Source organism: Nuphar pumila, chromosome 11 (genome assembly GCF_984573655.1).
Source record: "Nuphar pumila chromosome 11, dmNupPumi1.hap1.1, whole genome shotgun sequence".
Taxonomy (NCBI): Eukaryota; Viridiplantae; Streptophyta; class Magnoliopsida; order Nymphaeales; family Nymphaeaceae; genus Nuphar; species Nuphar pumila.
The window spans coordinates 9,271,246-9,284,237 of record NC_143259.1 but is presented as its reverse complement, the minus strand read 5'-3'; the positions used below and the strand labels follow the sequence as shown (position 1 = coordinate 9,284,237).

Sequence of the window (12,992 nt, the reverse complement as noted above, 5' to 3'; positions counted from 1 at the left end):
GTCAAGGGAGTGATGTTACTTTGCTTCTAAATGCATACAATTCTTTCAACCAGGTCAGTTACTAGTGATGGTAAACTAACAGAGAAGCTCGTGACTCAGCTTGGTAATCGGATTGTATAGTTGGTGAGCCGAGCCACGAGCAGCTCGTTTAGCTTAAACAAGTCGAGCCTGAACACAAAGTGTTCAGCTTGGCTCGGCTTGATAGTGCTCTTATAGATAATATATATAAAAAAGAAAGATGAATGAAAAATATAAAAATAAAATATGCACTATTAAGAGTAATTTATAAAAGTTATATATATTTTCAAGTATAATATATAAAAATGTATATATTATGTATAAATAACATGGAATGTTTTTATATGTCAGCTAGTGTTGGGCTCTTCTCATTCAGGGACAAGCCGAGCTCGAGCTTGGCTCAGCTAAACATGAACACGAGCCGAGCTCAATCCACTAGTAAACGAGCCAAACCGGAACAAGCCATGTTTGGTTCTGTCTACTCGTTTACCAGCTCTATCGGCTATCAGTTACCAACATCAAAGACAAGATGCCTGTTACTTTTTATGTGTCTGTGCGCATGGGCATATATGCATGCATGCGTGCATGTGTGTGTGTGCGCGCGCGCTTGAGTAGATGACAATGCAATCACTTCACTTTCTGGAATCCAGCTTCAAAAATATATAGAGCACTACTTGTCCAGCATACATGAGTACACAGACATGCGTATAAACAAACTTTTCACATAAAAGAACTGCTTTTATCATGACTGCACTGTTGCTGATGCATTTTTCTCCATTGCCCGCTGCCTTGCTCGGTCCATCTTTCGTTTGCGCCATTCCTCAAGGGCTGCAATCCAAGCACAAAAATCCAGAATTAAGTTTGTGATGCTGTTAGAAAGATCACCTGTATGTAGCTGTCCAATGATTCGCATAGAGACATTATGATATCTAGAACCAGAAAGACAAAAAACAGAACAAGGCTGTTGCAAGGAGATTGTATATGCATGGATTATTATGATACAATCCTATATGAGAATAACAAAGAGATGGCAGACAATATGTCAAATAGTCAGGTAGTGTAACAGATGCAAGAAAGCATCAAAGAAAATTCTTAGAGAATTTATATTTTGAGACAAACAAAGGTGTGCAATCAGTTACGTTTTACTGAGAATCATTCACCATTGGTTTTAATTTGTAGAACGGATTCTGATTTTCGGCATGAGATCATAATGAGGTTACACACTTACACTGACATGTTTCATAGCAACTCCAAGAACCAAGAGAACCATAACAAGGGGCCCTGAGCCATGAAGAGGTTGTTAAAATTGTACACACACACACACACACATATATATATATATATATATATATATATATATATATATATATATATATATATATATATATACAACAACAACAACAACTACGCCTTCATCCCAAAACAATTGGGGTCGGCGATATGAACCAACAAAGAAATTCATTTTGGGTCTTCCACATGAATCCTTTTCCTCCAATCATTTTTATCCAATGACATGTCCTCGGTAAGGTTCAAAGCATTCATATCCTTTCTTATCATCTCCATCCAAGTCTTCCTAGGTCTACCCCGACCTCTTTTAACTAATATATTTTCCCATATCTCCATCCTTCTGACTGGAGCATCATTAGGCCTTCGCCGAATGTCCAAACCACCGTAAATGATTCTCTCTCATCTTATTTTCAATGGGTGCAACGCCAACCTTCTTACGTATCTCCTCGTTCCGAATTTGATCTTTTATTGTATTTCCACACATCCATCTAAGCATCCGCATCTCAGCTACACTCATTTTTTGAATATGATGTCTCTTGGCAGCCCAACATTCCGTACCATATAGTAAAGCGGGTCTAATAGTCGTCCTATAAAACTTTCCCTTCAACCGCAATGGCATTCTACGATCGCACAACACTCCAGTTGCACTTTTCCATTTCATCCACCCAACCTTTATCCTATGATTTACATCTCCATCAATATCTCCATACTTTTGAATGATGGATCCCAAATATTTGCAATAATCATTCACCGGTATTTCTTGCTCACCAAGCTTCACTACACTCCCATCATTATTTCGTTGCTTACTAAACCGACATTCCATATATTCAGTCTTACTCTTAACTTAAAACCTCCAGCTTCCAATGTTTGTCTCCATAATTCTAACTTAGCATTAACCCCAGCTCTAGACTCATCAATCAAAACAATATCATCATCAAACAACATACACCACGGTACATTTTCTTGAATTGATCTCGTAAGCTCATCCATCACTATCGCAAATAGGAAAGGGCTTAAAGCAGATCCTTGATGTAACCCAACCGTTATCGGAAAATTGGTTGTCACCCCTCCACAAGAATATATATATATATATATATATATATATATATATATATATATATATATATATATATTCTCTTTCTTTATTTTTCTTTTCTTTTCTTAACTAGAAATAAGAACTAGGGTTAGATTTTTACTTTTTTATTTGTAATTGAACTAGTCAATACATGTTGACTAGTCAAACATAAGAGTTTGTTGGGGTTTGAACCTTTGGGACTCTAATTGTAAAACCCGAAATTTTTATTATAAAATATTTCAAATTTTTCAAATTGGGCCTAGATCCATATTTCGGATCTAGGACCCATAAAGGGGTATTTACGCTTAAATGTTTGCATTATACTAAAATAATATTAATATTAGTAATAAATTAGAAATATACCTATATATGTATATATATATTAAGCAAATTCGAGGATCCACTTGGATCCAACTTGCGGATCCATATTTTGGGGGTTAAAATTTTATGCTTAAAGTGAGATTCAAAATAAATAAAAATTTTAAGTTTTTAAAAGTTTATCCGAGGATCCACAGTGGATCCATTTGGATCCACTTGTGGATCCATATTGTTTTGGGGCCGGGTTGCGGGTCCCGGGTTCGGACCCGAGCCCCACCCCATGATAGCCCTTTTAAGAGAAAAGGGCAACCCGATAAGGGTTGCCCGATACTTTGTAACAGAAAAGGAAGGGGGGCAGGAGGGGGTTACGCAGGGCGTAACCGACCTCCCCCCCCATCACGGCATGGAGGGGGCTGATAAAAGGGAGGATGGGGAGTTAGGGTTTCCCATCGCTCGCCTCTCTCTCCACTCAGTCCCCCATCTCTCTCTACTCAATATCTCTCTCCCTGTCTGCGTGCGCGCACCGGAGAAAGAAGGGGTCGCCGGAAAAAGCTGCGGCAACCCGCAGCCACCAGTGGCCACCAACCGCCACCAAAGTCTTCCAGCAAGCTCCCTTCTTCACGGCAGCCGCGGGGAGCAACACCAGCCGTCTGTGCCTGTGCGTCTCGAGCCTCCGATCGCCGGAAACCCAACGAGACAGGTACGGTACTGTTAGAAAGTAACTTGGAATACCTTGGGTTCAATAATGAACCCATACTTATGCACGTAAAGTGCAAATATACCCATTAAAGGGAAACAACACACGCACATAATGTGCCAATACATAAAACCCATAAAAAGGAAAAAATATGACTTAAAGTCATAAGTTACATATCATTGAAGAATAATGGAGAAGGGGTGAAAACCCCATTACAATGGAGCATAAGCTCCCTCAAGAATACAAAATACAAAGGGGAAATCCCCTATTTATAAGCATGAAAAGGGACCACCTTGGGGGCTCCCAAAGGGGACGTTGGAGAGCCCCCAACGGTCATATTTGTGACCGTTGGGGGCTCCCAACGTCACTTTTGGGAGGCCCCCAATGTGGTACGAAATCCAAAAATATAAAAAACAAAAAAAAAATAAAACAAAAATTACAATGCATATTCCAATTGGAATATGCGTAAAATGCTAATTTACAAGAATACCCTTGAGGGTATTTTAGGAAGATAAAATATATATATTTATATATATATATAAATAGAGATATGTATACATATATATATATATGTGTATACGTATCTTTATATATATATATATAAATATATATATGTACATTTAAGGATCAACATATTTTAACACCCCCCCTCAATCTTTGCGGGGAAACGAAAAGATTGAACAAAGGGCAAGACTCCAAGAGGCTCCGGCAAGGATGCAATGGAACTTGAAAAGGCCTTCCTCCTATTGTCTTCAAATTTCCCGAACTATCCAGGGTACTTCTCTTTGTCCTATCTCCAAGATCCTGTGAAATAACAACAAAGAAACAAGTAAAACAAATCTTTGTACTTTTATTCAAATGGAACATTTCTAACTAGCACAGGTTAGAAGATATGCACATTATGCAAAAATGACACCAAAGTTTCAAAATCATATATCATATTTAAAACAAAATGAGCGGAAGCAAATTATGCAGAAATAAATTGCAAGAATGCATAATGCATTCATAAGGTCCAACGTTGGACAAATATAACCCCATAATGGGGAATAACAAAATGGTCCACTAAGTGACACCACAATAAGCCTACGAAGAGGCATGATATACATAAACATTATTGAATGAGGGCCCAAAAAGGTCATAAAGAGCATATGCATATACTTATCATGAAATGAATTAATACTCACAGAACTCATTAATGAACATGTTTCAAACATGTAATGAAGTGCCAAACAAGAGAAACAAAGTCTCCAAGCATACTTTAGGCAAAATAAACCCAAGGGTTCACAAGGTTTTAAAATCATTTATGAAAGACATACATAATACTCATTTTGCATATAAGGGTGGCAAAAACCATAAGCACTTAATATATAGATTAAATGCTAAGAAATCAACTTGATATGCATATCAAAAATATGATTTGCTTGAAAAACACAAGTCATAAATGAAATTTTGCAAATTTCAACAATAGTTTATCCATTACAAACATCTTCCTCATTAGTCCTCCAAAACCCATAAATCAAGTGTATAAGCTACTAGATCAAGAATATAAAGTCATTAAAGGCCAAAGACACACACAAAGGTGTGTAAAAGAACCTCTTGTCTACATATAATAATACTTGAAATAAGTGCATCTACGACAAGAACAAGAGAATACATGCCAACATGGACTAAAAAGTATCTCTTGTCTACGTAAAAAATACACTTAAAACCAAGTATGTTCAGCTACTAGAACAAGAGTAATAAGTCAATCATGGACTAAAATATAATACATCTCTTGTCTACATATGATAGCACTTGAAATGAGTGAAATAAGCCAACCATGGGCATACATTTTAAGCGACTAGGACAAGGACACAAACGCCAACATAGGCTAAAAATCACACACCATGGTGTGAATCAACGTGCCTTGTCTACATATAAAAACATTCAAGACAAGTGTGTTCAGCTACTAGACCAAGAGAGCAAAAGCCAACAAAGGGCTAAAAACACACGAAGGTGTAATAAAATTCTTGTCTACATATGATGACACTTAGATAATGGGCATAAAAGAAAAAGACTTTTGAGGCAATAAACTTGTAATGAAAATAAACCTCGAATGAAACAATATTCATTTTAAAACATGAATACTCATAACAATAACATTTTGGAATAAATGCATGTAAAAGTATCTTCAACAAGATGATAAAATAATATTCTTTAGAGCAAATGTGTGAACATACACACACCAAGAACACTTGTGAAAAAACACAAGAACACATGTGCACAATAAGCACAACATCCGGAATCACAAATGTGCAAATGCACTCATAAGATTCATAAATAAAAGGTTGGGCTATAATCCCCAAACACCTTGATTTTAAATATACCTTAAAGCATTTAAGGTTTCAAACACCATATGTCCATCACATTTACATAGAAGCATCCATAATATCAATGGCCACAAGAGAAAAAATGAGTGACACACTCATAATTAGAGATCAAATAACAACTCATTTTAGAGTCCCAAGGTGCCCATAACTCACCTCAACAACCATCTATAATATGGAAGGTGGACAATCTAAAATGATACAACACGAGGTGCCTATAACTCACCTCGACAAATATCTCTAATATGACAATAATAAGGCCAAATAAATGATGCATTAAATAACATGTGATGGACAAATATAAATGCCACAAAAGGGCAATAAACACCTAAGGAATCATTTTCCAAAAAGTTTTTACAAAGAGGACCGATTAACAAATTGAATCAAAGGTCCAATATAAAAAACAATTTTGCATAAACACGAATTATGCCTAATCTTTAAAAGAAGTCTTGTATAAAAAAGACCACAACATAAAGAATTCATCAAGACAATCAAGCTTTTAATCAAAGAAATCATAAGAACCGTAATGGTTCACAAAGAAGGCTTTAACACAATACTCAAGGAAAAAGTACTTGAAAATTTATAGATTTGGGATTAAATCCCATACAACAAGTTTTAAATATTCTTTGATTGAGATGAGATATGCGGAAACGTACAAAGTGCTATAAGCACTTACAATGATTTAAAAAGGACTCAATATCTAAATTCATTATGTTTTTCACAATAACAAATGTGCATAAAGGCTCCATAATGCAAAAATGTCTACGAAGAGACAATACACATGTAAGCACACAAGGCTTTATAAAAGATGTGCACGAAAGCATTCATACAATACTTGAACAAATACACACCAAGGTTTAAACAAACATGCACTAAGGCATGTATATCATAAAAAAGAGGGAATGCATACAAGCGCAAATATTTTGAGAAGCAAATGTGCACAAAATACAAAAATACACAAAAGTGAGCAAGTATGCACTTTATAAAAAGAGCAATGCTTGAAATTCTCAAGTTTTAATTATGTAATTACATGCTTGACAAGTGCAATTGAGGACAACTAAGACTATATTATGGCCAATGTAGGCATTTTTAAAGATATTATTAAGAGATTTCGAAACCTTATGAAAAATACAAACCAACAAGTTTATAAGAATGAAAAATGAAATCATTTATACCAAAAAAGGATGCAATAGATGAACTATGCATTCTATGTGGGAAATTCCTTTTTTTAAAAACAATCTTTCCTAATGGTTTATCATAAATAATTTTTCAAAAAAGAAACATTGAAAAACTTTTTAGGAGTTCTTATAAGTTATCATTAACAAGAACTACTTTAGGATTCAACAAAGATTTTAGATGTGAGAGATTCTCATATAATGATTATATCAAATTTTTCAAAAAATGCACTAAAATCCATAATCAAGAGAGGAACTCAAATCAAATTAGGGTTCATATGAGAATTAAGAAGTTTTAAGCAAAGATCATTATTTTAGCAAGAGATCATATATAATTTTAAAAGTTAACTTATGGGTCAATCATGAAATACTTATTTAAGAACTATAAATCTCACATAATTGAAGGTAATTTTTAAAAACATAAATTACTATTATATGCTATGAGTAGTTCGATAAATAGACACAAATTTTATATTTGGACAACAAACGATTTCACCAAATTTAGAAGGAGATATTTTCAAAATATATGAGCACACGAAATGTGAAAAGAAATAATTCAACTATCATGACCATCAAAACGAACAATACTATATGCAAGAAACATACTTTCAAATGCATAATACTTTTTGAGAAAAGGGATACATACCGAATAACTTCAAAAGCATAATACTTTAGGAAGAGCAATGAATACTTCACCATTTCTTGAGCGACACGCTTTCCGTTGCACCAAGAGACAACCCCATCGTGACCTTGCTCTGATACCATGTTAGAAAGTAACTTGGAATACCTTGGGTTCAATAATGAACCCATACTTATGCACGTAAAGTGCAAATATACCCATTAAAGGGAAACAACGCACGCACATAATGTGCCAATACATAAAACCCATAAAAAGGAAAAAATATGACTTAAAGTCATAAGTTACATATCATTGAAGAATAATGGAGAAGGGGTGAAAACCCCATTACAATGGAGCATAAGCTCCCTCAAGAATACAAAATACAAAGGGGAAATCCCCTATTTATAAGCATGAAAAGGGACCACCTTGGGGGCTCCCAAAGGGGACGTTGGAGAGCCCCCAACGGTCACATTTGTGACCGTTAGGGGCTCCCAACGTCACTTTTGGGAGGCCCCCAATGTGGTACGAAATCCAAAAATATAAAAAACAAAAAATAAAAATAAAAATAAAACAAAAATTACAATGCATATTCCAATTGAAATATGCGTAAAATGCTAATTTACAAGAATACCCTTGAAGGTATTTTAGGAAGATAAAATATATATATTTATATATATATATATATATATATAAATAGAGATATGTATACATATATATATATATATATGTATACGTATCTTTATATATATATATATATATAAATATATATATGTACATTTAAGGATCAACATATTTTAACAGGTACTTCTAACGATCTTGGGTGAAGGATCGAACCTGAGTTCAATTCCGGGTAGTGATTTGAGGGGAGGGTTTCGTAATGCCGGTATTATTCTGAGGATTTGGGGTTTCTGTCAACCCTATTTTGGAACCCTAGTTGATTTGTTGGGGGTTTAATATTTTTTTTTCGGTTAAGGGTTTTTGATTTGGGGATTTTGGTTTTCCTGATAGAAGGGAGGGGGGGGGGGTTGATGTATGTTAAAGGGTTTAAGACCTCGGTTAATATATTTGTCTTTGGATTTTTACTAAGAGAGCTTACGGATTTCTGATGGGGACAAATACCCTGAAATCGTGAAATAGGGGCTTTCCCTGTTTTGGTCACCCTGAGCAACTGGATTGGGAATGAAGGTTTATCTTTTTGTTTTGTTTGGCAATCCTTATGATAATCGATCTGCATTGTTGATTGTTGTCCTTTTATGCATGATATTAGTGAGATTGGTGTATTTAATTTAAAGTCTTGTGCTGTGAAATCTAACTTTTGTAATCTATGAGATGAAGAATAATAGACGAAATTACAGGTTTCTGGAAATATTTGTACTAGCCCAGTACATTGATACGGTAGGTTGTTTCCCTTATAGAAAGATTTATTTTTCTTACTTATGTGATGCTGTTGAAGTTCAATAGAAATGTTCACTGTCATTTTTATATAAAGATTGAAGACAGATAGTTTAGAATCTACATGTTATGGTAAATTGAAACTTTAGGGTGTTTAGTAGACTTTTGATTTGGAATTGAGGCATGATACATGTAAATTCTGTTTAGGGATATCGTTCTTGGTGGAATCAATATAAATGTACTTAAGATTTGTGTTGGCAGTTGGCATACATGTTAAAATCTACAGTACTTCAGCATAGTTATTAGCAGTAGTGAATATAGATTAAGCTTAATTATAAACTGAGAAATTTTGGTGTTAAAAACATTGAATGTATTCAGTTTCTGTGGAGTACTCAAGATTACAAGAAGTTTCTTTCAGTTGAGTACAAGACCAAACTCATTCTATGACTGAGCTATGATTTTTAAGAAAAATGTGATGTGCACCTTTTGAACCGGGCCATAGCAGGCCCAGCTGACCCAGTCAGCTGGGAGCTGGCCTGTAACGCGATTGATTCAGAAAGAAAAAAATCTTATTTATGGCATGTACAATAAATTTGTTTGGAAACCCAATTGGAATTTGAATGATTATAAAAGTTTTGTGCTTTCAGTTGTCATGGTAAAAATCTATATGCTTAGTTTAATGTGCATTCCTTTATATTGCTATGAAATGTGGAATGGTAAACACAAAACTTGAATATCTATGTGTGCCTTATGATCACTGAAATTTTGCAATATCTTATTAGATTGTATAGTGATTGTGTGCGGACCACTCATAGGAAGCATGTGCCGCTCATGAAATAGCAAATTGTAAGTGCATGTGCATATATAGGATCGAAGTCTATTGGCATGCATAATCATGTATAAATATTCTCATATACTTATGAAACTATGGACAAATGCATGTGTGTTAATTGATTACATGAAATCAATTACACATGCATATAACTGTGGAAACTCATGCACATTGTTAAAATGGTATGAATAAATGTGTATTTTTAATTATGTTGGTATTATTGCATACATTGCAAGCTATGATTTTGGTTGTGGGATGCACCGATGGCTTAATTGGACCATCATCGGCCTGGAGAGTCGTGGGTTTGGTTATCTTTTATTTATGTTTTTAAAAGCATCACTTAAACCACATAAGATGGTTTGATACTTTACTCCACTGTTCTATGTGTTTACACGGGCTGGAGTCCCGAATGGGTCCCTGCAAGGGAGGATGCGGGGTTTTCACTTTACTTTTGCATATGTGTGGCAAACCTAAAGAAATGAACTTAATTAAAAATATTATAAATAAGAACAGTGAATATACATTCTGGGATATCTCATCTGGAGTATGAGAATCTTAGTTATCCGGTCTTGGGGAGACCGTGAGGATACAAAAACTCCGTGTGCGTTGTTGCCCCTGAACCAGATATTGAGGTTCTTCTCCTGGCCACGGTTTTAGGGAGAGCCGCCACTTTACCCGGGAGTGGTGTGTTAGTCACAGCTGTGAGTTTATGGTACCGAGAAAGTGACACTTGTGGGCGTGGGGTGTCCCTTGTGTCCCCGACATTAGATGTGGAGGTCTAATGTTCCGATGGATGGTGCTGTTTCCTGATATCGGTCAAGGGCTAAGTTGGAACCCAGTAATAAAATACAAATTGTTTGTTAAGCTACCCTGGGAACCTACTTGACCTCGGGGTTTGTACCTGTTTGGTGTATCCGCGGGCCACGGTAATTAAAAAGAGGAACTTAAGGATGTGTGCATCTAATAGGGCATGCATATGGAAAGATGAAACTTAAATGAAAGATAACAGAAGAAATCATGCATTGCACATAATCATGCATTTTTCTGTTATGCATTAGATCATGCATGTTTGAATCATTCTTGATATCATGACATCATTTGGTGGTAGCATATGATTTACTTTGTGAAATCATGCTGAAAGGTTTGATTATTTAGTTATTGATATATGACACTGTTTACTGTTCTTGACTGGTCAGTATATGCAATTATTGGTAGTTATTGATATTTAAATGTTGCAAATTTTATATCTGCACTCACTCAAATCACTGCATGAAATCTTATCCATGTTCTTTTTCTCACCTGTTTTCTTTAGAAGTAGATGTGCTCAGAATTTCGGTTCTGACACCCTACTTTGTTGGTTTTTCACAGGTAATGGTGAACAGTGAAGTTGGACATGCATCTGGGGATGAATGAGTTATACTTGGGCTTGTCAGCTTCAGTAGAGGATATATTGGCTTTTTATTTTGTCATTCAGTTCTTTTAAATTCTGCAATTGTTACTTTACTTCAGTTGAAGAAAACCTTGTCTTTGAAATTTTCTTACTCATTAATAAAAGAGTTTTAGTTGGTTGATATGGATGATAATTGCAACTTCGTTTGTGGTGGATGGGCTATCCAATGGAAAGTGGAACTGTGAGGACCCCAGATCTCTGGAAAGGTTTCCGCAACTCTTAGAGAAAAAAAAATTTATTCTGCATTTTTAAAGGGTATGGATTGGGGTCGTTACACTAATGACTCTTTATGGAGTCCTCCTTTGTGTATAAATATGGGAGCAAACCCCCCACATTATGTATGCTTCTTGCATTAAGGTCATTGATAAAATATTGTTTATTTTAGCCTCTTGTTCTTGCTCCTTGCGTGGGTTTTGTGAGTGAGCTCATTTGTGGCTTTTAGTGTGTACACTTTGGCATTGTGGTGGATTTTGTTGGAGGCTTTCATTTCTTTACATGGTATCAAAGCAAGGTTTGCTCTTGACTCTTGAGGATTGTGTATTGCCTTGTTTTCTGTGTTCATAGGAGAAAAAAAGAATTTCTTGGTGATTCAAGTGCTCATGTGATTGTGCAAACGTGGTTCGTTGGCTCATGTATTCGTAGTTGTGTGCTCGTGCTACTACTCTCTCCTTCTTCATCTATTATTTTTTTCCCTTTCTCTCTACTTTGTAAGAATGGATGACAATGATAAAGTCACCATCATACCCATGAAATTCAATTATACTACTTTTGTAATGTGGTCTTCAATAATAAAGCATATGTACATATGCGGAAAAGGATTACGGATATTAATTGATGGTTTTGATCCGGAGCCTAAACTAGTTCTTACAAAGGTAGAGAACGAAAAAAAGGTGCCTCTTACGAATGGTGAGAATGGATGACAATGAGAAAGTCATCATCATACCCATGAAATTCAGTTGTACTAATTTTGTAATGTTGGGCTGCCAAGAGACATCATATTCAAAAAATGAGTGTAGTTGAGATGCAGATGCTTAGATGGATGTGTGGAAATACAATAAAAGATAAGATTCGGAACGAGGAGATACGTAAGAAGGTAGGTGTTGCACCCATTGAAAATAAGATGCGAGAGAATCGTTTACGGTGGTTTGGACATATTCGGCGAAGGCCTAATGATGCTCCAGTTAGAAGGTTGGAGAAATGGGAAAATATATTAGTTAAAAGAGGTCGGGGCAGGCCTAGGAAGACTTGGATGGAGATGATAGGAAAGGATATGAATGCTTTGAACCTCACCGAGGACATGGCATTGGATAGAAATGATTGGAGGAAAAGGATTCATGTGGAAGACCCAAAATGAATTTCTTTTTTTGGTTCATATCGCTGACCCCAATTGTTTTGGGATGAAGGCGTAGTTGTTGTTGTTGTTGTTGTTGTGGTCTTCAATAATGAAGCATCACATATGGGGAAAAGGTTTATAGAAATTAATTGATGGTTCTGATCTGGAGCCTAAACTAGTTGTCACTGTAGAAGATGAACCGAGTCCTAGAGAGAGAAGAGAGAGAGAGAGAGAGAGAGAGCTGCACAGAAAAACTCAGAACTCGATAACAATATTAGGGCCTCTCTCTATGTTAAATAGAGAGAGGCTTAAAAGCATAATTACAATAAAGCCTCATTATAAAAAACTAAAATACAAATAGCATCTTAATATAAAATAACTTTACTTAAAACCACCTATTCTCAACACTCCCCCTCAAGCTAGAGCATAG

At 35.6% G+C, this 12,992-nt stretch overlaps 1 protein-coding gene across 1 annotated transcript in view; it reads right to left on the bottom strand.

The window, feature by feature from the left end:
• Nucleotides 1-654: 654 nt before the first annotated feature.
• LOC149821866 (uncharacterized) overlaps nucleotides 655-12,992 on the bottom strand; it is a 36,709-nt gene continuing 24,371 nt past the window's right edge. Inside the window, exon 4 of the mRNA XM_089981081.1 lies at nucleotides 655-846. Coding sequence (XP_089837207.1) covers nucleotides 761-846 — 86 coding nt within the window. The 3' untranslated portion in view covers nucleotides 655-760. The remainder of the gene's footprint in view (nucleotides 847-12,992) is intronic.